This window comes from Bos indicus, chromosome 11 (genome assembly GCF_029378745.1).
Source record: "Bos indicus isolate NIAB-ARS_2022 breed Sahiwal x Tharparkar chromosome 11, NIAB-ARS_B.indTharparkar_mat_pri_1.0, whole genome shotgun sequence".
NCBI classification, from domain to species: domain Eukaryota; kingdom Metazoa; phylum Chordata; class Mammalia; order Artiodactyla; family Bovidae; genus Bos; species Bos indicus.
In genome coordinates this window covers 104,106,668-104,133,594 of record NC_091770.1, presented here as the reverse complement: position 1 = coordinate 104,133,594, position 26,927 = coordinate 104,106,668, and the positions used below count along the sequence as shown (strand labels likewise).

At 62.8% G+C, this 26,927-nt stretch overlaps 2 protein-coding genes and 1 non-coding gene across 4 annotated transcripts in view; 2 read left to right on the top strand and 1 right to left on the bottom strand.

Annotated features, from left to right (window-relative positions):
- ADAMTSL2 (ADAMTS like 2) overlaps nucleotides 1–1,772 on the bottom strand; it is a 33,274-nt gene extending 31,502 nt beyond the window's left edge. The window contains exon 1 of one of the 2 annotated variants that reach the window (XM_019971137.2): nucleotides 1,586–1,772. The gene's annotated coding sequence lies outside the window, so the exon portion shown is untranslated. Of the gene's footprint in view, nucleotides 1–1,161; nucleotides 1,235–1,585 lie in introns of those variants that run through there. The other variant, XM_070799641.1, reaches the window with a different exon arrangement.
- Nucleotides 1,773–1,839: 67 nt separating this feature from the next.
- MYMK (myomaker, myoblast fusion factor) lies at nucleotides 1,840–21,801 on the top strand. The gene is made up of 8 exons (XM_070799642.1): nucleotides 1,840–1,980; nucleotides 3,019–3,072; nucleotides 3,901–4,693; nucleotides 4,819–10,247; nucleotides 13,785–13,899; nucleotides 14,117–14,265; nucleotides 16,711–16,827; nucleotides 17,405–21,801. Exons 4-8 carry the CDS (start codon nucleotides 10,113–10,115, stop codon nucleotides 17,552–17,554), a joined length of 666 nt encoding a protein of 221 aa, XP_070655743.1. The 5' UTR covers nucleotides 1,840–1,980; nucleotides 3,019–3,072; nucleotides 3,901–4,693; nucleotides 4,819–10,112; the 3' UTR covers nucleotides 17,555–21,801.
- Nucleotides 21,802–26,814: 5,013 nt separating this feature from the next.
- TRNAC-GCA (transfer RNA cysteine (anticodon GCA)) lies at nucleotides 26,815–26,886 on the top strand. The gene has a single exon. It is a non-coding gene; the product is annotated as a tRNA-Cys (tRNA).
- The last annotated feature ends 41 nt before the right edge of the window (nucleotides 26,887–26,927 follow it).

The following is a 26,927-nucleotide window of genomic DNA, read 5'->3' as shown; positions in this document are numbered from 1 at the left end:
GAGCAAGAGCACCCTGGGGTTTTTGTCTGCTTAGCACTTGCTGACCTACACGGGAGAACGATCCTTCCCACCGGCCATGTGGAGCTGCTGGAGTGGGTGTGGGTGTGGACTGTGCCAGGCCCTCCCTGGACACAGCTGCTCCCTGCCTCGGAGGGACCCCAGGCTGCGCAGAGCCCAGGCACCTCTGTCCCCTCCCTCCCAAGAGAAGACACGCAGCTCGCACCTCTGGGTTCTTGGCGTGAGGGTGACCCAGGGCCACCCTGGGGCTGTTCCCTTCCCGAGAAGTCCAGCACCCCCAGCCCAAAACATGGCTTGACCTCCCTGCTACGGTTTAGTCACTCAGTCGTGTCTGACTCCTTGCGGCCCCATGGACTGTAGCCTGCCAGGCTCCTCTGTCCATGGGATTTCCCAGGCAAGAATCCTGGCATGGGTTGCCATTTCCTTCCCCAGGGGATCTTCCCAGACCCAGGATCGAACCCGCGTCTCCTGCACTGGCAGAAGGATCCTTTACCACTGAACCACCGGGAAGCCCATACTTGTCCTCCCTGCCAGGGTTCAAATCAAGGGCTGCCTCCAGCCTCCTGGGCCCTCAGCCTCCCTTCTGTGCCCCTGAGATAGAAGTACCAGCTGGGGGCCCACAGTGACCTCTGGCCAGGGTCTGTCTCAGGTCCTGAGTGTCGCTTGCCAACGGGTTGGAGGAGTTTCGGAAACCCCCAAGCCCACCCCCTCTAGCCCGGAACCAGAGAAGGGAGCCCGTTTGCCCAGAGCCACACAGCATCTATGTGGCCAACTAGCCCCCAGACCCCAGAGCAAACAGGGATAAGTTCCAGGGAAAGATAGCAGAAAGCCCCCGCCACCGGACGCCTGCCAGCCCTGAAAACAGCTCCTCATCTGCCCCCTCTCCTCCATCAAACCCTCACCTCCTCGTGGGCTCAAGCACCTGCAAGTGTCCAGGAGCTACGCCAATGCCAGCCTCGCACCCCAAGAATGTCTCTCTGCCCCAGATGGGGCAGCAGTCCACCCCGGAATTTGGAGCTGAGACCTCGAGATCCGCGACTGCCCAGCCGCCTGCCTGCCTGCCTGCCCGCCCACCACCCGGGGGCTGCCCCTCCCCCGCAGGCCCCCACCTGCACCCCCACCAGCCCCCCTGCCAGCACGGACCCCCGTCGGCAGTCCCATTGGCTTGTCTGTGGCCCCGGCTCCTGCCGGCAGGCTGAAGACAGGTGCTGAGCCGGCCGCACACTTGGTTTTCATTAAGGCTCCCAGACAGCCGTGGCTGCAGGCCAGGCCCGGCTCACGCGGGATCCAGCCCTCCCTGGGGTCCAAAAACAGCCGCCACCGGCCAGCGGGAGAGGCTTGCCCTGCAAGCGAGGGCTTCGGGCTCAGGGAAGCTACAAGCTGAGGGACCCCCACCCACTGCCCCGGGCTGGGCTCAGAGGGTCTGGACCCCTCCCCAGGAGCCCCTGCTCCTGTTATATAACGGCTCCCCGAGGGGCCAGGGGCTGACCTGCAGACACTGGGGCTGCACCTTCATCCTGGGCGGGCAGCCATGGGAAGGGAAGCCAGAGGCGGGGAGGTGGCCTACCTGGCCGGGCTCGGCAGGGTGTCCTCGCGGGGGAAGGGGCCGCGGCCGCGGGCAGGCTAGCCAGGTGCGCGGTGCAGGGGGAGGCTGGGACGCTGAGGGCCGCAGGCTGTGCCTCTCTCCCTCCTGTCTGCTCCCCCGCCCCCTGGCCGCCTCCCTCCTCCACTTCAAAGCGCACCCACGAGAGGGGGTTCCCAGGGAGGCGCAGCCCAGCGGCGGCCGGGCGGGCGGGCGCGGCGGCCTTTATAGCTGTCAGGCAGACGGGGAGGAACTCACACTTCCCACCAGGCTGCTCCCCCGCCCGCCGCCCCGCCGGCCGGCCCGGCGCACACTTTAACCCGCTCCGCGCCTCTGGAGCACAGCCAGGCCGGCCCAGCTGCCTGCCGCCCGCCGCCGCTGTGAGTGGAGAGGCCGCCGGCCCGGGGACACCACGCGGGACCGTGTGTCTAGGTGTCCAGACAGAGTGGCCGCTGGCCCAGGGTCACAGGGGAGCTCGGTGGGGAGGGTGGGGGAGCAGAACTGAGCCCCAGGCTCTGTCCGTTGGATGCCTGCCTCCCTGGGGGGCGGGGTGGGGGGGGCGATGCCGTCTCTGCCCCTCCCCAGAATGGATCCTAGGTGTGTGATACGGCCATCTGATGGCTGGCGCTTACAGATGGTGAGGCTGGGGTCGGGAGGGGACACCAGGCTCTGTGGTCACCCAGCCAGGCTTGGAGATGTTTCTCCTGAGCAGCGGAGGGACTGACCGAGACCCAGCGCAGGCCCCAGCCAAGGGTCCGGGGACGGGACAGGAGGGCCCACGGCCCGCGGACCAGACAGCTAGCATGGCCGGAGCCAGCGGTGGGGGGGAGGAGCGCAGAGCTTTACAGATGTTCACACCAGCTTGGCAGGGCACACGGCCTGGCTGGGCGCGCGCCAGCTGGGCAGCCCCTGGCAGGCCGGCGTGGGGCTCCAGCCTGCGTTCCTGCTGAGTCAGAGCGTGGAGCAGAGCATGGAGCCAGCAGCACGCACTCCGGCCGCACCCCCCTCCCTCCCCGGCACCCAGGGGCCACCCCAGACACTGCAAGTCGCCCCGGAAGCAGGCCAGGCCCCCGCCCCACACACCAGGCCCTCCGGAGCCCGGCACACAGGGGCACCTCCACACACGGTGGGCGTGGAAGGGGGCGACCCCGGACACTGCAGCCATCCCCGGCCTCTGTGCTGCAGATGGCTCACAGTGGCGCCTGGAGGGCCCTCCCCCTCCTGCGTCCTCCCTGCCGGAAGGAACTGCAGCGAGCTCCTCCAGGCCGAGAACCATTCCACCCCTGGGGAAGCTCTGCCACCAGCAGGAGCGGCGGGGGAGGAGAGCCAGCAACCTCGCCCGCTGCCCTGCCACCGTCCTGTCCCTCCTGCCTGAGTCCTTTCTGCCTGCCGAGAGCTAAGAGCTCCCCATTTTACAGACGGAGAAACTGAGGCTCCGAGACCGCCCAGGGACGCCCAGGCTCGCATGTCTGGTAAGCAGCACAGCCCAGCCCCCTGGTGAGCACATCCCCGCCACGGCAGGCTCTTGGATCGGGTTCATCCTCTCCAGACTCTGGGAAGGCAGGTCTTATCCATCTCTGGTTTTTTTCCCCTGGGGCCCCTGGGATGTTCAGTGGAACCCAGGCCCACACTGCCCCCTGTTGGCACACTGGATAGCAGACACAATGGGACCCGTCACACAGCACTGGTGAGCGTGCACACGCACATACACATCCATGCACACGTATGTGCACACACATACAGGGGCACACACTCACCGACCCCCTCACAGGCACCCTGCTGATCACTCTCGCGCGCTGGGGCCTCTGCCGGCCCCACCCCGTCCCTCCAGCCAAGCACCAGTGCTTTGCATCCCCAGTCAGAGTCCCCAGCTCTCCGGACATAGCTGGATTCGCGTCCAGCCAGAGCCAGAGTGACTAATGGTTTCCCGTGGGAGGGACCCTACAGCCAGCCGGCGCAAACACCCCAGCACCTTCTCTTTGCTCAGTGGGACAGCGCCCGGGAGGCAGGATGCCACCCTGGCTCTGGGACCTCCAGCAGGTGTGTGACCTGGGCTGGCCCCCCATCCATCCCCACCCCACCCTCAACCTCCAGGAGCTGGCCAGGGCTCCCCCTCCCGAAGGGACACCAGCATTCCCCCAGACTCCAGACCCACAGGGAGCTATGACCACGGCTTGGTCCGCTGGTGGTCTGGGGGAAGGCCCGGGGCCCTAAAAACCCTAAGAATTGCGGGGGGTGTTTGGTGATAAAGAATCAAGCACAGCCAGGAAGCACGACCGAAGGCCTTGTCCTGTGCCCAGCGCAGAGCTGCCATCAGTTCCGCAGAACCGGTCAGGCCGGGCTTCCTGGTCCTCACGTGCCCTCTGGGCCCACCTCGTGGGGCTGCAGCCAGACCTGGACGGCAGATCCAGAGGATCTAAGTGTTGGCGACCAGAGCAGCAGCCCAGGCTCAGAAGAGGCCACGCCTGGGATCCATACTCTGCCATCACCATTGCTAAAGGTTTAATCACATCATCTTAGAATTTGTGCTCTGGGGGTGACATTGCATGGGGCGATGGAGCCTCTGCTGGGGGGCCGCCCACCCCTCGTACCTCTCAGGTCTGCCTCGTGCCCCCTGGGGAGCCAGGCTCAGGCGGAGTCTCTGGTGGAGTCCCAGGCGCTCACGCCACGACCTCCCCGGGCCCAGCGGAGCGCAATGTTAAGAGGGAACGGCCCTGGAAGAAAGAGGAAGCTTTGACCTGTTGGTGAATGAGGGGCTGCCCGTTTCGCACTGAGCCCCAGGTCACCCTCAGCTCACCCCAAGCTCACCCGGGGGCCCTTGGAATTGCTGTTTCCCAGCCCTGACGATGCCCAGGGCTCCCTGGGGTGTCACAGAAAGAAGTGGCTTGGAGCCCCCATCCTGGTTCCTGCCATCCCCTCCCTGGAGTCCTTGTTCACACCCATCTGGATGTTCCTGGCCCTCCAGATGATCTCCTGAGCACACCTCCTCCAGGAAGCCCACCCGGCAGCAGCCCAGCACTTTGATCAGGCTTCCCGACCCATGGCTGGGACTCAGTGCATCCCTGGCACCTACCAGGGCCCAGCATACAGAAGGTGCTCAGCGCGTGGAAGGGCAGATTTGTCTGGCAGCCCCTGACGTTTGGGGTGAGGGGGAGGTGTCCCTACCACTCTCTGTGTAGCCCTGGTTGAGATGCTCTGGACACCTGGGTTTTTTTTAGAGATTTTTCACCAGACCTGGATTTCTGAAGAACTTGGAAACAGGAAAACGTGCACATTTCTGTGGGAAGGTGAGGTGAAGCGTGGAACAAGGCGGAAGGAGAGGAGCCTGCTCAGGGAAGGGATGGGTCAGGGAGGAGGAGGGGCACAGTGGGCCAGGGGTGACCGGCTTGGCGGTCCTGGTGGTTGGACAGTCACGCTGGGAGCTGGGCCCTGTCCTGTACAGCCAAGTGTCCAAAACAGAGCTCTGAAGGTGGGGGACCAGGGCCAGAGATCCTGCGAGGGGGTCCTCAACTCTGGCACCCAGAGGCCCGCCAACGTGGCCTGGAGGACCCCCACCCTTCCCCGCCACGTCCTGCTGCCCACCCAGAGCCTGGAGCACCCTGGGCCACTTCTGGCAGCGGAGCCCTTCTTCCCAACGGGGACCGGGCCACCAAGGGCCGCTGTGGCCAGTTTGGAAGTGGTGGGCCAGGGCCGGAAGAGGACCAGGCCCCAGCAGAGGCCCCAGCGGCCGACCCCACCCCCAGAGCTCTCCGCCCAGCCCAAGGCAGGCCCAGCTTTCTCTGCTCTGGATCTTCCCGCTCCGGGAGGACCCTCCTCCACAGACCACTGCGGGTCAGCAGCGCACGTGTGTGTCAGTCGCTCAGTCGCGTCCGACTCTTCGCGACCCCACGGACTCTATTCCGCCAGGCTCCTCTGTCCATGGGGTTCTCCAAGCAAGAATACCGGAGTGGGTTGCCATGCCCTACTCCAGAAGGTCTGCTCCCACCCAGGGATCGAACCCGGGTCTCCCACCTTGCAGGCGGATTCTTTACCATCTGAGCCACCGGGGAAGCCCCGGGGATCAGTGGGCTGGACCAGAGCTCTCCTCCTCCCTCCTTCCCAGCACTGACGTTTTCTGTTAGGCCAATCCTGACGTTCAACCGGGAGCCTCTATATGTAGGCCTCCTCGCTCTTAAAATCCACAAGAAAGAGGCTCCCTTGTCCCCAGATCTGAGAGAAGGATGGGGCCCTGGGGGGCCCTGGCACGACTGGGGCGTTAGCTCTCCACTGCAGCTCCAGGGACAGCCCACCGCCAGGCCAAGGGGCTGGGCGGGACCTGCGTCCTTGGGCTCCTGGCTTACACAGCCCGCCCCGATGTGCAGGAGCCCCCCAGGAAGGCCAGGTGCCCAGGAGCTCCGTCCCATCTCAGCCTCACTCTCCCCTCTGCACAGAGAGGCGGACCCAGTGAGCAGCCACAGTGGGGGGTGGGGGCAGGGGATGACAAGCCTGTGTCCCCGTCCCAGCCCTGCTCCCAGCCCCCAGGTCCCTTGGGCAGCTGTCTCCGTGCATGGGTGCTGAGGTCCACCTTTCAGAAGAGAATCCCCCTGTAATGACCCACATCGGCTCTTCGCTGCTTCTCGTGAACAGACACACAGTGCTTCCTGGGCCAGCTGCTCCCAGAGCCCAGCGCACCTGCCCGTGATCACAGCGACCCTGTGGGACAGCAACGGGCGTCCCTTGCGTCGGTGAGGAGACCGAGGCTCCGGGCCAGAGGGCACAGCAAGGCTGTGGAGCAAGGAGGGCAGAGCCCTCGCCTGGCTCACCCGGCAGCTGTGCAGGAGCTGGGGGCAGCACGAGCGGCTCGCGTCCGGCCATCAGCCGGACACAGCGTGCCTGCTGTCACGGCGCCGGTTGTGGAGGTCTGGGCTGGCACTCCAGCCTGGGGGCCCCAACAAAGGGGTCAGGAGCGTCAGTGCCCAGGGACGGGGCGGGGGGCGCCTCGGGGGATCCCTGCACCCAGAGCCAAGGCCTGCCGTGCTCAGAGGTGACCGGAGCTCTAGGCTGGGGCTTCAAATCGTGGAGGACGCGAGTGCAGCAGCTGACCCTGCTCTGCAGGCCCAGCTGGGCAGACAGGCAGCTGTCCGGGAGGCGGGGGCCGTGTGGCATTCCGGGCATTTCAGCACCTCTATAAAACCTGAGCGGGGGGGGGGGGGCGGGTCGGCTCCCCCTCCCCGCTCCCCAGGCTGTTGCTGCCCAGTAAAATGGCCCACCCCACCCAGACCCTGCTGGGTCTCACTGGCACCATCTGCTGGGAAGAGGGGGCATGCTGCCTGCGGTAGGGGTTGGGGGCCTCGGCCAGGATCAATGCCAGCCTCCCCTCCTCTCTGAGCCTCAGTCTTCTCCTCTGTAAAATGGGGAGAGAGAGAGAGACGTCCAGCCACTGACACAGCCCAGAGGGACAAAATAGGAAGAGAGCTTGGCACACACCAGCGCTGAATGAATGTCTGTGTGCGTAAATGGTTTTCAAGATACACAGGGTGGCAGGGCTGAAAATGTGAGAGCTCCCCACCCCATCTCCAGGGGTCAGGCAGGACAGAGAGCTACACTGTGAATTCGGACACAACCCCCGGGGGCGGGCACCCTGGCAGGAGGATCCAGGCGTGCTGCCTCTGGGGTCTGCGTTGACCCCAGCACCAGCAGGTGAGGGTGGGGTGGTGGGGGCCGTATCAGAGGCCAGCTGGCAGGCAGAGCCCCGGGCAGCGGGGAGGACGGGGTGCCAGCTCACGTCTCTGCTGGCTCCGAGCCTGCCCAGCCTGAGCTGGGCTCCCAGCCCTGTGCCTCCAAGGGCAGTGCCACCCCCAAGCAACCAGCCTGCTTCTTCTGCTCTGCACCCCCTCCCAGCTCCCCAGGCGGATTGCTGCCCCCGCACCAGTGAGAACGGAGGGTCATTCCAGCCCTGTTCAGAGCAGGAGGCCTTCCCCCAGGCCAGCTGGTCTGTCTCCAGCCACCAGGTCTCGGCTGGGAGCACACGCAGGCTGCACCCCGACCTCCATTCTGTGCTCCGCCCCTCTCCTCAGAGGTGGTGAGGGGGTGGTCTTCCGCCCCAGCCCCTTGCCCCAGCCTGGCCACCTGTCTCCCTTCTTCAGGGCGGGCCCCTCCTCAGCCCCCTTCCTCCTTAATCGCTACAACACATGTGCAACTCCCCTGCCCCCCAGCCCCTCCCCCCTTCTCTTTTTCCCTTCCCCAAGCTCTCAGCCCTGGCCCTGGTTTACAGCTGCAAAAAAACACACACACACTCATGCACAAAACCAACTGTGGAATGTTTTCCCGCTTCCGAGTGGGGGGTTGTGGCCCCACAGAGCTCTGTCCTCGCACCCGACAACCAATCCATGTCCACACCGTGCGGGTTCTGCTTCTCCTGGAAGCCGGGGCTGGGGGGCAGAGGTGGTGACCAGCTCGCCGGGAGTCGCCTGCCTCTCACCCAGAGCCGCACACACGCACGCACGGCGGGCCTGGTTCTCCCATTTGGAGCGGCACGGGGCTCCTAGGCGCCAGGCTGAAGCACGCTGCCTGCCTCCCCCAACTTTGATTCATTCCTTTCACAGAGTCATTCATCCAGCCAGTGTCTGCTGACCACCCACCACGTGCCAGGCTCTGCCCGGGGCTTGGGCGGGGAGCCGGCCAACCATGCCCCGGGCACACAATCCAAGCAGCTCCGCACAGAGGCGCGGGTGCTCGGATGGGAGAGAGCAGCGTGCTGGGGCCCAGTGCAGAGCACTTCGGCTTACCTGTGCCGCGTGGCGAGCCTTCCCCACAGACTCAGAGGTGGAGGAAGTGTGCTCTTTCCAGGAGGGCAGGGAGGCCAGGAGGAGGTTCTGGGCGCACAAGGGCGGCTGGGGGTGCTGAGGGGAGATGGCCCCGGGTTCTCCTGGAGACCTTGGACTTCACACTGAGGGTGTGGGTGCAGCTGAGCAGAAAAAGATGAGACCACATGTCCCAGGTAGGACTTTTCACTGCAGGCAGCAGAAACGGGCTCCAGCCAGCGTACCGCAAAACAGAGTTTTCTGGAAAGGTGTGAGGGAGCTCCCAGGTGGAAGGAAAGGCGGAGCAAGTGCACCCCGAAGGCCAGGAACAAGCCGGCAGCCTCTCCTCCAGGCGCCGACTGGCGAGTGTGGGCACCCCTCAGCCTCGCCCCCCACCCACCTCCTGTTTTTCCCATTCTCCAAATTCCAGTTCCCAGGAGAACAAAATCCAGAGTAGCCACCCAGCGACCACAGGAACAAGCCACGTGACACAGGTGGGCGACTCCCAGGGACATTTCGGGACCGTGAAAGAACGCACCCGGCGTGCGTCCGTTTATCCAGGCCGAGACAGGTGTCCACAGAAGCCAGAACAGAGGCTGCCCCTGCTGGGGACTCAAGGACCGCGCTGGAGTGAAGGGGGCACTGGAGCCGTCGCACGGCACTTGGCAAATCCCACCAGCCTGCGCGTTCTGAATCTGTGTGTTTTGCTGCGGTGACATCCTTACACCATGATGAAACGCAAAACGTGTAACGAAAGCTGTCCTTTTGCTGACAACAAGTAAATCAATCCAGCAGTCCTTCCAGGGAGAGAGTCAGCCTGGGTAACTCACACAGAGTTACCCAGGGGTAACTTGGCCAGAGGATGGGGGCCCTCTGCCAGGCAGTTCCCCCCAGGCCTCTTCAAAAAGGGAAGAGTATCTCCTGAAGGCAGGGGAGCACTGAGAGGCCTGGCGGCGGCCTCGCCTCCGGGACCCTGATAGAGAAGTTCCTGGTCTGTGCACTTCAGGCTTGGATCAATGTAACCAAACAGAAAGGAATGTTAGTTTCATTCATTTAGTTACCAAGGAAACCTGTCTGGGGCGAGAGCAGGCGAGCAAGACCTGGACAGGGGCTGGTAAAACGTGAGACTTCGCTACAAGGCCCTTGTAGCGATTGGTGGTGTGGTTTGGCCACTGAGCTGTGTCCAGTTCTTACAACCCCGTGGACTGTAGCCCGCCAGGTTCCTCTGTCCGTGGGATTTCCCAGGCAAGAGTACTGGAGTGGGCTGCCATTTCCTTCTCCAGGAGAACCGGCTAACCCTTGGGTTCTCCCACCTCTTGCCCCCCTGTGGACACGTGACTCAAGAAACAGAGTCTGTTCTTTCTCATTCTGGGCTCCCCAGAGCCCTGGGGAGGGGCCAGGGTGGAAAGTGGCTGGATGTTGGGGACTGTGCTCACGGGGGACTTTTCTCCAGAGCTGCTGCCTCAGAGAAGAGAAGTATGGTCTCCCTGAATCAACAGCTCTGACCTATCCCCCAAAAAAACCAGAGACGAGTGCTGATCACATGGTCCGTCAGCTGTTGGACCCTCCCCACGAGCTTCTCGACATGTGCGCGCCCATCCCTGCCTCCTTCAGGCCATTTAAGCCGCAGCTGCCACTGGGGCCCCCACTGGAAGGAGCAGTCCGTCTCCCTCTCTTCTCCCTGCCCTGGGGACCCCGGCAGCCGGCACCCCGCCCCTCCTCCCCAGCCCATGGGGACGCTCATGGCCAAACTGCTCCTGCCCACCATCAGCAGCCTGGCCTTCCTCCCCACGGTCAGCATCGCCGCCAAAAGGCGGTTCCACATGGAGGCCATGGTCTACCTCTTCACCACGTTCTTTCTGGCGGTAAGTCTGCGGGAGAGGACCCCCATCCCCCCAGAGCACCTTCCCAGGGACAGAGGACAGGGGCTGCCTTTTTACCACTTTCCTGTGCTGGGTGATGAAGAAAAGTGATGGGGGGTGAAAGAGCCCAGGAGAGAGGGCTGGGGGACCCCTTCGCCTCCCTGGACCCCAGCTTTCCCGTCTGGGCCAGGAGGGCCCTCCAGGGCTGGTGTGAGTGAGACCAAGCCCACAGGGGCCAGGGACAGTCGGTCCAGGCCCGGCCCCTCCAAGCTTCCCCTTCTCTTGTCACTGGCCGACCCCTCCAGGCGGCTCCGGGTCCGGCTCCCCACCCTGCTCCCTGGTACCCCGGGCCCCACAGGGGAGCTAGCAGGGCCCGGGGAGCGTGAGGAGCCAAGGAATCTGCCTCCAGGACGCTGCAGCTGGCCTCGGCTCGGGACGGCCTGCTCACGTGCGCGCGTCTCCCCTTCGTGGGGCCTGCGCTCCTCTCTGGGCCCTTCTCGCTCTATTTATGCTTCTGGCTGCTGGCTCTCGGCTCCCGCTCCCTGCCCCCGCCCCCACCTCCCCGTGGGTCTCCCTCTGTTTCTCTTGCTGACTCCCTCTGGGCCTGCTTCTCTTTGTTTCTCCGCCTGTGTCTGGCTCCCTCTTGATTTCTGGAGCTGTACGCCCATGGAACAGACTCTCTAAGTCTCTGGGTCTCTCCCTCCCTGGCCTCGTCCCCCCCCAGCCTCCATGTGTCTCTCTGGCTCTATGGATCCCTCCCGCTGGCTTCTGTCTAGCTGTCTGTCCACCTCCCTACCTATGTACTCTCTCTGTGATCCATCCTCCATACAGATATGTGATCAGTCGCCTCTCCACCTGCCTGCTCAGCCATCCACACACCCACCCATCATCTCTCTATGCCTTACCCCCGTCCTGACCCCTTACCCCCGTCCCTCTGAAGCTCCTTCCACCACCCTCCCCAGTGGACCCCCGCGAGTGGCCCCGCTCTGACTCCCCAGCATACTCCATCAGTCCCAGCCTTGACTGAAGCCCAGCTCCCTGAGGCAGCATGCTCGGGGGAGGTGAGTGACCCCGAGCTCTGTGCGAGAGGTGGCCTGCCCCCTGCCCCAGGCAGCTCGCTTCCCCAGCAGCAGCCCCTTCCTGCTTGTTCGCAGCATCTTGTCAACAGCCACTTCCCTCCCCCTTCTCAGGACCCCGGCTTGGGTGAGGGCCAGGAGGTCTGTCCCGCAGGTGGGAGACTGGGGCCAGGCAGGCAGGGGGCTTCTCTGCAGGGACAAGGGCCTGCAGCCAGGGAGAGGAGCCGAGGTCTTGTCCTCCAAGAGCCCACGATAGACCCGGCCCAGGAAACCATGGTCACCGCCGGGCCCCCCCGCCTCCCTGCCGGGGTGAGCTGGCCCTGCAGCTGCCTCCTAGGCCCGCTTCAGAGGCCAGCCCCACCTGCCCCGCCCGCCCCGCCCCGCCCCGCCCCGCCAGAGGGACAGGGCCAGCTGCCTCCGTGACGAATGTCCTCTGGCCACAAAGCCTCGCTCAGCCCCTTTCTCTGGAGCCCCGGAGGCACCATCGCTTCCTTTGAATTCTGTGCTGGTGTACAGCCATCACTGTCTCCGCTCCTGCCTCCCACGTGGCATCTTCTGTGTCCCAACCAGAAGCCGGACAGCGCGCTGTGTACTCAGCCGCGTGGGCTCCCCGGCCCACGCCACCCTGCGGGGCAGGGGCTCTGACCCCACTTGACAGAAGCCCCCGCCCTGGCCCCAGGGGCCATCAGCCACCCCTCCGAGCTCAAGGCCAGGACCTGAGGCCATGCGTTCCCTGCCAGGCCCCCAGCCCCAAGCCCCACCCCCACCCCACCAGTGACACACGGAGCCACGTCCTGGCAGACGCAGAGGCCGAGTGCCCGCTGCCACACCTCCCTGCTCCTTGGCACGTGGTCCCTCCCCGAAGCTGACCTGCCCCACCTGTCCCGCAGCAGTGAACCACGGGCCCGGGGGGCAGGTCCCTTCCTGGGCCAGCTCTCCTCCAAACCGCTCCAAACCCCGCCTCCTTGACTCTGCATTCACAGGCAAGCCTTTGGCCGAGGGCAAGCCAGCTCTGCTGCGAGCTGGGGTCACGGCTGGGACAAGGCAGACGGGAGCGAGGGCACAGCCCGCATCCAGAATTTCACAGCGATGAGGTCTTCCGCCCTACACAGTGACCCGTGCTATTACGGGTGCATTGAATACAAAAGAGATAGCCAACGTTGGGCCTGGGTAGAGCTGGGGGAGAAGGGGACCCGTGTCACTCTCAGAGTCTGGCCCTGCCTGCCAGAGCCGTGCGGAGGAGCAAGCGTTCTCCTTCCTCTACCCTGGAGGGGTGAGCACCTTGATCAGGACCCACCTGAAGCTTCTTCTCTTTCCTGCGCCCAACAGTCATATCCATCACCTGGCTCCTCCCCTTCAACCTTTTCTTTCCCTGTGTCTCTTCAAAGGGCACGGCACCCAAAGCTCAGCATGGTCCTGTGGTTAGGTCTGACCGGACAGACAGGAGCAGCACTCTCTCCTCCCCTGCTCTGGACACTATATCTCTGTTAATGCCGCCTCGATGCCCCGCAGCTTCAGGTTGCGGACAGCTGCAACCGGTGGAGGCTCTAAGCTGCCCTCACCTTGGCTCGATGCACAGCTGACCCAGGGCTCCCCCGACCGCAGCGCCCCTGGCGTCTCCAGACGCGGACTGCTCTCCTGCACACCTCCCCATCCTGCTGAGCCGGGTTAACCAAGAGTGCGTTGTGCTGCTCCCCAAGCCTGTTTATGCCCTTGAGCTTGTCAAAATAATTACATCACGTAATTAAATATTGCTGAAAATGATGAAACGGGTACGCCAAAGGAGAGAGTTGTCCAGAAGTAAGTGGACGGCTTTGAGAATACCGGCACTCTGCTTTCGAAGCCGATGTTGAGAGACGACCATAGGAGTCAGGCCAGGGGCTGAGAGGAGGACGCCGAGTTGGGTGGGTGTGGGGTTGGGGGGGGGCATCTCTGCCATCGGCCCTCACTTCAGACAGAACCTGAGAGCCACCAGCCGGCCATTCTCAAAATGGGTTCCCTTCTGGCAGCAGCCTGGGACCAGCCCGGGAGCCTCTTAAGAAAGCAAGCCTCCAGCCTCCACCCTGCCCTGCTGACAGGCCAACTCGCAGGCCAGGTCTGCGCCTGCGTCTTCACCAGCCCCCCCAACCCCGCCCCCAGGGCTCCAGAGACTCGGTGGTCAGAGGGGTCACTTGTGAGAGAGGAGGTCCCCACTCTGACCTGGGCAGAGCAGACTGGTACCCAAGGGAATAGGCTCTGGCCTCTGCTGAGCAGATGCTGAGGGAACGTGTAGATCATGTGGGACTCCCCACCTCAGTGGGGCTTTGGGGGACTCTATGGGAGAGCGGTTCAGAGCGCCCCCATCTTTCAGGTGGGGAGACAGAGGCCTGGGGCCGTTCAGCGGCCCGCCCAAGGTGCTGGCTCGCAGGGCCTGGGGCCCCGGCGTCCTCGCCTCCCTGCTGACCCTCCGCCGTGGCTCCCGCAGCTCCACCACGCCTGCACTGGGCCCGGCCTATCGCTGCTCTGCCTCCTGCGTCACGACATCCTGGAGTACTTCAGCGTCTACGGGACGGCCCTCAGCATGTGGGTCTCACTGATGGGTGAGTGGCCGCCGCCCGCAGCCCAGCCCTGCACGTGGGGGTCAGGATGCCCCACTGCCCGCCGTCCACCCAGGCCGGCCGCTGACAGCCCACCCCTCCGCTCCCCTGTGAGAAAGCACATGCAGGGCGTCAATGCCTCGACTCCCATCTTTCATAACCTTTTGAAACTGTGCGTCTAGAAAAGTCCCCTCACCTCACCCCGCTCTCTCCCCCGCAGCGCTGGCCGACTTCGATGAGCCCAAGCGGTCGACTTTCGTGATGTTTGGCGTCCTGACCATCGCCGTGCGGATCTACCACGACCGCTGGGGCTATGGGGTGTACTCTGGCCCCATCGGCTCGGCCATCCTCATCATTGCAGCCAAGTGGGTGCGTACGTGCGAGCCTCAACGCTCGGGCCGCCTCCCCTGGTGGAGGCTCTTCCCTCTCGGGGTCTCAACCCACCTCCCATCTCACGGGTCGGCAGGCTGGACACGGGGCCTCAGCTAACACGCAGGAAGTGACCGTCGGCCGCCCCCGCCTTGTGGACCCAGTTTGTATCATGTCTGGACTCACCAGCTCTGGATCTGACCCGAGTTACTTAATCTCTCTGCCTCATTTTCCGTATCTGTAAAACGGGTGTTACAGTTCAGTACCTGCTTCACAGGGGTTGGTTCAAAGATTAACTGAGATAATGCACCTTAAGGACTGGCACAGAGCCTGGCTTCTAGTATGCTCAACAAATAGGAGCTGCTATTATAGTCATTGTTATCATTATTATTATTGAAGAGAATGGCTGGTTTAGAGATGCAATGTCAATTGGAAATGGCCTGGGTTAATCTGGGAAGACTTCCTGGAGGGGGTGAGCCTCGAGCCTGGTTCCAGTGAAAAGGGAGGCTGTAGTGTGAGGTCGACAGGAAGACGGGACCACTCGTGAGCGCCCAAGAGGCCTGAGCCACAGTTTCCAACACCTATGGCCCTTCGCTGGGCACACAGGGATCTAGCGCTCACAAGGCCTTTTACATACAGTCCCCAGGCCTCCCCACCCCAAGGCCCTCCTGGCTGCAAGGGCCGAAACCCACTCAAACTAGTCCAAGTGAAAGAGGGATGCTTGGCAGAGTAGACCCAGGGTACTTCCTGGGCCACCAGGGCAGGGTGGAGGAACTGCACCTCGAGGGGACCAGAACGCAGACCTGGGAAAGAGGTGGGGCTGGGCAGGAGGTGGGAAGCTGCCCACCGACCCACTGTGCAGTCTGGGGAGGGAAAATGAAGTCCTGGGGGTGAGCTTTCCAAACGCCGCCCTCCTCTCTGTGCCCAGAGAGTAGAGGATTTAGTTTGCCGTCTGGTTAGTGAAGAAAGCAAGGCTGGGAGGTCAGCGACTTAACAAGAAGTCACAGCAGGACAAGCGAGGCCAGGCTGTGACTCCTCACATCTCGGGGAAGCCAAGCTGGCCCCACGCTGACCCAGGAGGCCCTCGGAGAGGCAAGGGGAGGAAGCGCGCTGGGGTCTGACTTGTCTGGACCCGAGGAAGGGCCGCGTTAATTAACATTCTGGAATTCGTAAACACAGCTCCCCTCACTGATAATTCACTCCCTCCCTGGCAGGAAGTGGGATAAAGGCTCCTCGTTCTGCCCTGAAGGGTTGTCCCTCCTGCAGAATCTTGACCCGTCTGGCTCGGGGCTGGATTCTAATTAGCCGGGAGTGCGGTCCCTTGCCCATGTCCCTGTGAAGCCCCACGGGAACCCAGGCTGCCTGCCGCCCTCCATCTGGGGCTCAAATTGTGTTTTCTAGACCATTGAATGTGGAGTTTATTTTGGCTTTTCCAGGGCAGTTGTTTCCTGGAATGAGGGTGCATTTTTCTCCCGGAGCCTCGTCCCTTCTTGAGCAACGGTCAGGGAGAGGAAGTGCAGAGATGGGTGACCAGGCTTGGGGAGGGGCCAGGCCGGGCGCCCCCTGGGGCAGGGGCCTGGAGTCCAAAGGTGCTGGGCGGGCGGAAGGAGGCCTCCTGGGTCCCCAGGCGCCTACGCCCAGAGTCACACTGTCTAGCTGTGTCCACACACCACCTGCGACTTTGCAGGTCCTGAGTCCTCACCAGTGGTGGAAAATTCCAGAAAACTGAACACCGGATATCGGTGCGGAATTTATTTAGTGGCAAAACCAGCCCTGACCCAGCAGGAAGCTACTCACAGTCTCTGTGTGAGCCACTGGAGGTGGGGTGTCCACCACCCAGAGCGTGTGTAACGGCGGGTTCCCTTGCTGGAATCCGAAACGCCCTGCCGGCTGTAGCACTCGCGGTTCGGGTTCTCAGGATGCGGACCTGCTTCTTCTTCATCTGTTTAGCAAATGTGAACCCGTGTCTCTAATTCCTACTTGAGTCTTACTCTAGGCAGCCCAGCTGAGGCATGGCCGTCTCACGTGCTGGGCAGGTTTGTCTAAGAAATGCTACGATGAGTCGGTCCACTCTGAAAGTGGCTAGAGGTCTCGCAGGGTCGGCCACACGCGCCCCACGCTTTCCTGCGGTCACGCTGGAGGGCGGGTCCCACACTGCCGACACCCCTTTGCTCGAGGACACCGCGCCACTGGTCTCCTCGGGTTGGGCACTTGCGAGGGTTTCTCCAAGAGGCAGACGGGGCAGGGGGTCCTTCTGGGGTCAAGGGCCCGAGGGCAGCCCCAGTCTGCCCACCCAGGCAGGGTCTCCTGTGGGTCCTGCAGCTACGGAGCCCAATGTGCCTGGGCCCCTCCCCGAGCCCTGTTCCCCGCCCCACCGAGGTTGCCCGGGGTGCGAGTGCCAGCAGCTGGGGCCTAAGAATCTCCCTCTGGCCCCCGTCCCCGCAGCTGCAGCAGATGAAGGAGACGAGGCGCCTGTTTCCAGACAAGAGCGTGTACACCCACCAGATAGGCCCTGGCCTCTGCTTCGGGGCCCTGGCCCTCATGTTGCGCTTCTTCTTCGAGGTACTCTGGGAGGGGTGGGGAAGGAGCCCCCCACAAAGGCCATGGTCAGCCCCAGCCTGCTTGGCCTGAGGCTGGATGGGGCCGCACCCCTCCAGGAGGCTCCAGCAGCACCCGACTCTTGCTGACGCCAGCACCCCCGTTCAATCACAGCCTGGTCCTTCCCTGGCACCACCAGCATCTCCAGGGGCGGGGGGTACAGACAGCTTGCATTTGGTTGGTGCACAGCCCTGAAGGAGCCACACCTGGAGGAGGGGGGAAGAGGGGAAAGAGGGGAAGGCATGGCGGGAGGAGCCCCACCCCACCGGCAAAGCCCTGTGAGTCAGCACAGACCTGCGGTGGTCTAGGCGTGGAGGGCAAGACCACCGTGGGCTGGACAGTGACAGGAAGCCTCTTGGAGGGGACACTTGGCCAGACTCCCAGGGACGAGCTGGACGGCTGGGGAGGGGCCCGCTGACCCCGGCAGGTGCCAGGTCTCACCAGGCCCGAAGCCGAGGGCCCAGGGCAGGCAGGAACGGGTGGAGGAAGACGGGCCTCGGGGCGGGGGCCGAGCGCAGACGGTCCCGTTCCGCCCCCGCAGGACTGGGACTACACGTACGTTCACAGCTTCTACCACTGTGCCCTGGCCATGTCCTTCACCCTGCTGCTGCCCAAGGTCAACAAGAAGGCCGGAAGTGCAGGGCCCCCCGCCAAGCTGGACTGCTCCACCCTCTGCTGTGCCTGCATCTGACCGTGCGTCCCGGCTCTGAGCCCCGCCCTGCCCTGTCCCCGGCCTGCCGAGAGCGCCCCATCCTGCCCGACCTGAAGGAACATCCCTCCTCGGAGCCTGAGGCCTCTCCAGGGCTTCGGGAAGCACAGGCCGGGCGCTTCTTGAAAATCCACGTATTAGGTTTGTACTGGGTGCTAAGCACCACACTGGAAAGAAAAGAATTTTCTCCCTTCTCCTAGGCCAAGGTCCTGGCAGATGGGAGTATCTGCAGAGCCCCGGAGCCAGCGTCTGTCCACCCCTCACCCTGCCCAGTCCCAGCGACAAGGGGCCTGCCCGCCGCCCCCGGCCAGGTGCTTCCCACGTCACCTGCCACCTGCTTTCTCTTGGCAACCAGTCTCCCCATTCCTGACCCGTGCCCTCAGGCTCGGCGCGCCAGGGTCAGCCAGGCTCCTCGTCCCTGGCCCAGGCCTGCCTTTCCCTTGCTGCCCTCCCTGCCAGGCCCCTGAATCAAGCCGTCTCCATGTCCTGTTCACCCTCATCATTTCATCAAAGCAAGTCTGAATAGATGACAAGTTCAAGGCCCAGATGTACCCTACTTTGATGGGGAGAGAAGGTTGGAAAGTGATGTAGGGTTAAGATTATAGTATGAAAGTCACTCAGTCATGTCCGACTCCGCAACCCCACGGACTGTAGCCTGCCCGGCTCCTCTGTCCATGGGACTCTTCGGGCCCAGAGCCCGAGATGGCAGCGCTGACCTCAGCCCATGGTCCCCGGGGCCTGGCACCACTCCAGGCACCTCGCTCTGGAGTGCCCTCAGGGCTTTCGAGATCCCACCCAGGTTGGGAAGGTGGGCCCGGGTCCGGAACCCCAAGCGAGACCGCCAGGCCCCCAGGCTGGTCCCACGGGGCAGGGCTCGCCCCCGTGTGCGGAGGTCAGCCGGCTCCCGTCCAGGGCCCGCGGGCACCACCCGGCAGTGGGGGCGGGAGCCGGCTGCCCAGACATCACCTCACAAAGCTGAGGCTCCCAGCTTCCCGAATGATCTGGGCACATCCGTCAGGCAGGAAGTTACCTACACCTGTCTGGGGCCTGTTTGTGTTTCCAGACGTGCAGCTACCCACGTCTGCGCCCACCACATGGGGCAGCCCCTGGCGTGTCCTCAAGTCACCCCGGCCATGCTTCAGGGGCCGGGAGAGAGCTGGCACTGAGGGCGGGGGACCAGGCGGACCCCGCAGCCCGGCCCCTGTGTGTCTGCAGACCCCCTTGACTGCCCAGGGGTCCCGCATCCTGGGGGCCTGGACACCCGCAGCCCGGCCCTGGCCCCACCCCTTTCTGTCTCCACAGTCCGCTAGCGACAAAGCAGCCCGCCCGCACTCAGGGTCCTCGCCAAGCCTCGTGGGGCGAGAGCTAGCTCATCGCAGCTCCAGGGCCATCAGCCAGACGCGTCCCCACAGGCGGGCACAGATACATCAGGACCCCGGCCCAGGGTCGGGCAGGTAACACCTTGATCAGCCTCGGGCCTTGTTGTGGGGGTGTGAGCACACGTGTGCACACACAGACACACACACACACCTGAAGAGACTTCAGGTGTGCCCCTCGGGTCCCGTCTCCCAGTTCCACAGTGGGAGACTCACGGCTCAGCACCAGGTGGTGAGGACAGACTCTGGGGGCTGCACGGGTGGAGGGCAGCCGGGCGGCATCACTCCATAAATCTGCAAGGTGGCTGGCCTCTGCCCACCGCCTCCCGCCATCCCCCAACCATCCCCCCAACCCATCACCTCCCACCCAGCCCCCCCGCAGGCCTCCCCAGCGAGCACGCCCCGGCTCCCAGCCCCGCGGCAGTGCAGTGCCTGGAAAGTTGGAGGCCCCAGCCTGCTCCCGAGCAGGGAGGAGGCAGGGGCCTGCCAGGCGCGTAGGGGCTGCACCCACAGGCTGCTCACTGCGGCTGCCCTGATTTATGAGGCCGTCTGGGAGCCCGGCCAAGTCTGTAAGTCATGGACAATTAGGAGGCGCGCTCCAGGCCTCAGCCCTGTCTGCCTCTCGGGCTCCAGGCCCGACTGCACCCCTCCTGCGCCCCGCTGGCCCCCATGGAGACCCCCTCGGAGGGTCCCAGGGGCGGGTCCTGAGCCCACTTTGCAGATGAGGACCCTGACGGCTGGGGAGGTGGCAGCTGGCCCTCATCCCTTGGGCACGGACCACTGATCTGGTGGCAGTGCCCAGGGTCTTGCCAGACGTCCCAGAGGCGTCTTCCTCTGGCTTGAAGGAACACTTTGGCATCTTGTGGGGCGGAGGGGTCTACCCAAGGGTCAGAGGGGAGTGCCCAGGAAGGGGACCTGGAAGAGAGGCAGCCCCCCCAACACCCCAAGACTGACAAGGACCAAGTGCAATGGCCTTCAGGCTCCAGCACCTCCAGTCGCAGTGTCAGGGAGTCCTGGGGTCTTCAGGTCCCTGGAATCTGAGACTCGGGTCCCTGGTGCAGGGAGCGCCCCCACCCCAGGCCATCCCGGGCCACCCTGGGCTCCAGACAGGACTGCCCCTCCCACCCAGCCCCGAGGCAGGGAGGACTGGGGTCCCCAAGTTCTGGGATATCCAACAGTGAGTGCCTGAAAATGTCCTCCGAGATGTCACTGGACGCCTCGAGCGGTGGCGTGCCACGGAACTCGCTTTGACGGTGGAGATGTTCACCCAGCCCGGGCAGCGTCCGCCTGACGCACAGGCCCGTGAGCCTCTCAAACGTGCCTGGCAGAGCTGGCTCTTTAAATGTCAGCTGAGTCTAATTGATCTGAATGTCAATAACCACATGGGTAGGGTTGCAGATAAAATACAGGATGCCTGGTTCTATTTGAATTTCAGATAACAGATAATTATCTTGCCTCAGTGTGTCTTAAATTTGGAGCACGCTTGCGGGAGACCTACTTAAAAATGATTCTATTCCTCTGAAATTTAAATGTAACCCAATGTCCTGTGTTTTATCCAGCCCCCATGGCTAGCAGCTCCCCACAGGGTAAGGCATCTGCAAAAAACAAAAGGATAGGCATCTCCCTGGACACGTGGGTTTGGGTGCCCAGGGTTCAACCAGGCGACACAGGCAGGGAGGCTGCAGTGCCCAGCGCAGGCGAGGCGGGGGCTGGGCGGGGCAGGGGCTGGGCGGGTACAGGCCCACACTGGCCTCTCGGGGCCTGGGCTCGGCTTCCAGACCCTGCAGAGTAGTCGATGCCCTGGCCGAGCACACGCGTGCCCCAGGCCCATGCACACAGCCCCCTTTCCCCAGCACACTCGGAGCCCCGTTGCGGGAGGAGGAGGGGGGCACGGCGCACACCTCCGTCGGCCCAAACGGAGAAGAATTATAAACATTCGCAACAACGTAGACAAAACAGTCTATTGTAGTGGCCCCTCCGCCTCCCCCCAAGCTGGGGCGAGGTGGGCATGGTGTGGGGAGGGCTCGGGCCCCCGCCAGGGCGTCCTCTGTTTGCACAAGCGGAGGTGTTTTCGTCTGAGGGCAGTCTGCACGCTGTGGCCTTTGTCGCGTCTGCTACTGAGATTTCCTGTCTCTGCTCTTCTCTTCCCCAGCAAGACCATCTGAAACCCAAAACTTTTATTGCCCCTTTTAAAAAAGGGCTTTACGCCATCTCCTGCATCCCGGTCTGTTCCTCCTCCTCCTGCTCGGGCTGCTGTGATTGTAGTTAGGGGAGGCCTGCTGGGTGCCGGTGCTGTGGCAGGAATTCGCCCTGGTCTTCCCTGCAGGGTCTTGGCGGCAGGAGCTGCAGGGAGGAGGGCCAGGTATGTGGGCAGGACGATTCTGCAGAGTCGGCAGGAAGCCCCGGGGTATAAAACTCAGGCCTGCAGCTTAGCTGGTTAGCACAGCGGCGAGCTGAGAGCCGCGGTCCGCAGAGACGCCCGGCACATGCCCCCCGGGGACCTGGCCACCCCCCTCGCGGCTCTGTGCTCTTCCCATCCCTGCACCCGCTGTCCCCACCACTGGGAGCGGCAGCCTCTCCCCGCCCGGCTCTCGGGCCCATGAGGGTGAATTAGGTCAGAGGCTGGCTGGACTGAAGAAGTCTCGGGAATAAAGGGAAGGAGGCAGGAGCAGGAGGCGGGAGGTGGGAGCTGGGGGTGTGGGGAGGCAGCCAGGGTCCCCCCTGTAGTTTCCCCACTGCGTCCCCACGCAGGCTCGCCGAGTCCCCTGGGTCCTCTCCCCCTCAATTTGTCCATTGTAGTAGCCCTCACTCCTCTGGGTTTTGCTGAGATTAAACGAGATCGTTGAATACAGAGCAGTGGCGAGCATCTCTTTAAACGTCATCGTTTAGTGGTCATCGTCACTTTCATCATCCGTGGTCCTGTCAAGCAAAGGAGTCTCTAGAATGTAAGTGAAGGATCCTGACCCTCAGGGGACGTCCACCCCCACACACTCCCATTTGACAAGGAAACAAAATGCTCAAAACAAGCGTTTATTATGCATGAAGGGATTAAGCAAGGCAGGCTGCTCGGAAGAGGCAGGTTTGAGACCGAAACTAGAAAAGCAAGTGGATGGGACCACGTGGGCCTGCACACAACTGGCTCTCGGACCTCTCCGGTGATGGCTTCACAGTTCCTCACTCCGAGTCTAAGCATCTCCCTGAGCTCCTGCACCCTTCCTGAGAGCGGTGAGAAAACCACTGCTGACTGGAAGGACAGACGGTGCCAACAGCTGAGAGGGGAACGGTCCCTGCTCCCGTCGCTGGCGTGGGTGCCACGGAAATCGCTGAGACGCGTCCCGGGGTCTCCAAGGAGCGCCGGCTCGTTACGTCTCAGCACAGGAAGAATTCAGTGAGAGGCAAAGCGAGAGATCAGTGATTTAGAACAGGACGCTTAGGAGGCTTCCTAGTGGGTGGGTGAGAGGGGGCCGCACTCCGAGAACTTAGTGGGCTGCAGTTTTATAATCAAAGGCAAAATGTGGAGGGGAGAAGACCGCCTTCTTCGTCTCTCTTGAGGAGACATCACGCTTGCGTCATCAGCTCCTCCTCCACGTCAGGCAGCAGGGTTTCCTTGTCCCCACATGGTCAAGCCAGGACCGTCACGGCACTGTGGAAATGAGCAGAAGGTGGTAACATGCGCTAAAAATGGCAGATGGCCTGAGGTTTCAGTGGGATGCCACCTTTCCCTTATACCCTTGTTCCCAGTGTGCCCCGCGGAGATGTCCTAGGAATCATTAACTCGCTGAGCTCCGGGGGCCGGATGTGGGGCTCACGCCACCATGGTTTTATGGTCCCGGGGCACGTCTCGTGCTTCCGCCGCACAGCTTCGTCGCTCAGCCAGCCAGCTTGGTTTTGTGGTCACGCGAACCTGCTTTCTTGAGTGATCATTAACTTCCACGGGTCTCCAGTACTTTTTTTCCTTTACTTGAAATCCCCTAGTGGGATTAACTATTTAACCACCCTCTACTCTGTCCCTAACACCAGGACTGGGCTTCCCTGGTGGCTTAGTAGTAAAGGATCCGCCTGCCAAGGCAGGAGACACAGGGCATGCGGTTCGATCCCTGGGTCGGAAAGATCCCCTGGAGAAGGAAACGGCAACCCACTCCGGTATTCTCGCCCGGAGGATCCCATGGACAGAGGAGCCTGGCGGGCTACAGTCCATGGGGTCGCAAAGAGTCGGACACAACTGAGCGCAAATCACCAGGACAAGAGAGGTGATTTCGTCTGGCGACTCAGGGTCCAGAGTTGGAGGAGGAAGCCGCTGCCCCGCATGGGCACCGAGTGGTCCCCCAGCCCCTCGCTTCCCCAGGAACCAGGCAACCTTCCAACTCCCGCGTTCTAGCAGGGGCAGCAGAGCCAGGAATGAGAGGCCAGGGCTGGGGTCAGGAGCGTCGCTGCAGAGGGTGTGCTGTTCACTGACTTCAGGGAGACGGGGCAGAGCTCCAGGAAGAGGGTGAAAGGTCAAACAGGTACATCTGGGAACCGCAGGGTCTGAGTGGCCGTGGACGGCCGTGGGCAGGGCGAGGAGGAGAGTAGACGGGCTGGCTCCCAAGGGCCCAAAAGGCTCTGTGGGAGGACTTTAGGGGGTCAGGTCCCACTGCTGCAAGAAGGGGGGCAAAGCCCAGGGAAAACAACAGAGGCAACCGCCCAGCAGGAGGCCCCGGTGGGCCTGGCGAGGGCAGAGGAAGGGGGCGTGGGGGAGAGGGCAGTCCCTGAAAGAGGGCAGGCAGTGCGTGCGCCAGGCTGGCCAACGCCCGCTGGCTCCCTGGCTGCCCCCAGGGAGGTGGGTCTGCATGCTCTGAGAGTCCGGGGAAGCCATCGGAAGCTTCTGGATGGCCTGGTTTTGTCAGGGAGCGTAGAGTCTCGGTCAGCCCCAGAGTCCTTGGCCCCTCGCCCTCCTGCATGATTGTGGGGAGGCAGGGAGAGAGGTGAGGACCGGCTGGCCCAGCGGGCAGCGGGTACCACCCATGCCAACGTCATGCCCGGAGGGGCCAGGAGGCATCTGAGACCCTCTGAAGTCTGAGAGCTCAGTTGGAGGGTCTGAATCCGCACCCAGCTCACACTTACCCAATGTGGGTCAGACCAGTAAACGGGCACCTCTTTCCATATCTGCTGTGGTGAGGGCTGGCTCACAGCTCCTGAAGAGCCCACGCTTGATAAACGGCTGGCCTGTGACCTCAGAGGCTTTAGCCTTGACCCCTTGCTGACTTGTCCTCGCCAAAGCAAGAGAAAGGGGAAGGGGCTGGCTTGGAGTGCCCACTCCCAGGGGCCATGCAACCTTAGGCAACCTTCAGCTCCCAGTACCTCCAGAAACAGGGGCCCCTGCTCATCCTGCTGGGGCTGTCCAGTGGCACCTCCCCTGTGCCCCCCCGGCTCAGGAGGGCCTGCAGAGGCACACAAGAGCCCCTTCCACCAGCAAAGCGGAGCCATGCTGTGGAGTGCCACCCACCTCAACGCATAGCGGAGAGGCAGAGCCGAGCGGTTCCACCCAGCCCTCTGGGAGCCAGGCCACAGCTGGAGAGACTCAGGGCCCAGGCCAGGAGGCAGCCAGAGGCAGCTGTGACCACCCCACGTTCAGGGCCAGTCTGGGGGAGCCGCGGAGAAGGAAGTGGCCGGCGTGTGCCTGCAGCCACACACCCAGCCTGCCTGCCGCCTTGTCTCCCATCAGAGCAGCCAGGCCCCCGGCTCCTTCACCGGGAGCCTTTCGTTCTCCTCACGGGAGCCTGTTGGCCGAGAGCCCCAGGCGGAGCCAGGCGAGCGGGCAGCCATGGCCACATCTGGAAGAGGTTTGGCAGAGCCCCGGGCCCCCCGCGCCACAGCCGCCAGCCTCAGAGCTGCAGCTGATAAGCGCCCGCCGCCGGCTGGGACTCCAGGAACCTGCTAGGCCCAGACTCACAGCCCTGAGTCCAAGGGTGGGCGAGGGGGGCAGGGGCACGGGGCACTGTCTGCGCCAGTGCCAGAAATCGCATCACGGCAGGGCCCAAACAGCGACCAAGGTGGCTCCACGGGCCAGCTCATCCCCGCTGCAAACGCCTGCTTTTCTGCATGAGGTTCCCAACGCCTGTGTCCTCAGGATGGGCGTCGTCACCCCCCGCATCAGACTCCAAGGCCTGGAAGGGGCTTGCATACCTGTGATCGCCCCTTCGTCCCCACACATCTTGGCCATCCCCCTGCACAGACTGGCAGATGCGGATGGCTGTGTGTGGGTGTATCTGGGATCTCAGACCAAGAGGTCTGAGACTTAACCCCATCTGGCGTGGGGTTTCCCCATCCAGCCCGGACATCCCTGGGCTTCCTGTCGCCACGGAAGCCTCACTGAGAACCAACCAGCCAGGCCACTGGGCGCTGCACTCTGCCGTGAGTGCTCAGGGCACTTGGCTGCTGGGTTCGTGGCCACATCTGTGCAGCAGTGACCCTCTCCAGCTTCCCGGGGGTCCCAGGGAGCCTCCTCCCTCCCCCCACCCCCGCCCACCGCCAAGTCTGGGGCATAACTGATCAAACTGGCAACCCTGGCAAACAAACCAGGGCAAGAATCAGAAAAGGAGCAGGAAGCGAAGGAGGCGGAAGGAGCTGAAGGACGAACGCAGCCCACACCTCGCCTGCCGGACGCTTGCCCGCACGGCTTTGTGTTAATACGAACTGACTCCTGGCCCCTCAAGCTCCGAGACAAGCCCTGAGATCTGCCTTGCTTTGATTGCCAGGAAGATGTGTTCTTGATTCATTTGTGGACAAGGGGAGTCTCAGGCTGTTTTATCGTTGTCATTACTGATTTCTGACTGGTCCTGAGTTCAGCCGATGCTTCAAAATGGGCTGTGGTCACTTTACGACCGAGGGTGTGTGGTCAGTTGCCCTGGGGGCCCTGGGGGAGCCTGGTCACACTCTGGAGGGTCCACAGGAGCTGGCGAACCCAGTGTTTCGCTCAGACCGCCTACGTCCTGACTCAGTGGTCGATGTCACTTGCTTGTGTCTGGCGGTCACTCCGTTGTGTCTGACTCTTTATGACCCTACGGCCTTTGTACCCGCCAGGCTCCTTTGTCCATGGGATTCTCCAGGGACGAATACTGGAGTGGGCTGCCATTCCTTCCCCAGGGGATCTTCCCAATCCAGGGACTGAGCTCGGGTGTCCTGCATTGCAGGCAGATTCTTTACTGCTGAGCCGCCGTTTAGAGGGTTTGTAAATCTCACGATCTGGGACACACAGCCTTTAGAACAAAGGATGCCAGAGCAGCTGGATGTCCACAGTCAGAAGCCTCACACCCTGTCCCAAAAATTAACCCAAAGAACCAGAAAGCTTCCAGCAGAAAACATAAGAGAAAGTCTTTGTGATCTTGGGTGAGGCAGAGATTTCTAAGATAGGACACCAAATGTGCAATCCATCCAAAAAACATCAATAAACTAGACTGTACAAAATTTAAAGCTTTTGCCCTTCAAAAGACATCATTTAGTCAGTTCAGTTTAGTTGCTCAGTCGTGTCTGACTCCTTGTGACCCCATGGACTGCAGCACGCCAGGGTTCCCTGTCCATCACCAACTTCCAGAGTGTACTCAAACTCATGTCCATTGAGTCAGTGATGCCATCCAACCATCTCATCCTCTGTCATCCCCTTCTCCTCCTGCCCTCAGTCTTTCCCAGCATCAGGGTCCTTTCAAATGAGTCAGCTCTTTGCATCAGGTGGCCAAAGTATTGGAGTTTCAGCTTCAACATCAGTCCTTCCAATGAACACCCAGGACTGATCTCCTTTAGGATGGACGGGTTAGACCTCCTTGCAGTCCCAGGGACTCTCAAGAGTCTTCTACAACATATTTGAAGGACATATACAGAATGAGGGCTTCCCTGGTGGCTCAGATGGTAAAGTGTCTGCCTGCAATGCAGGAGACCCAGGTTCAATTCCTGGGTTGGGAAGATGCCCTGAGAAGGAAATGCAACCCACTCCAGTACTCTTG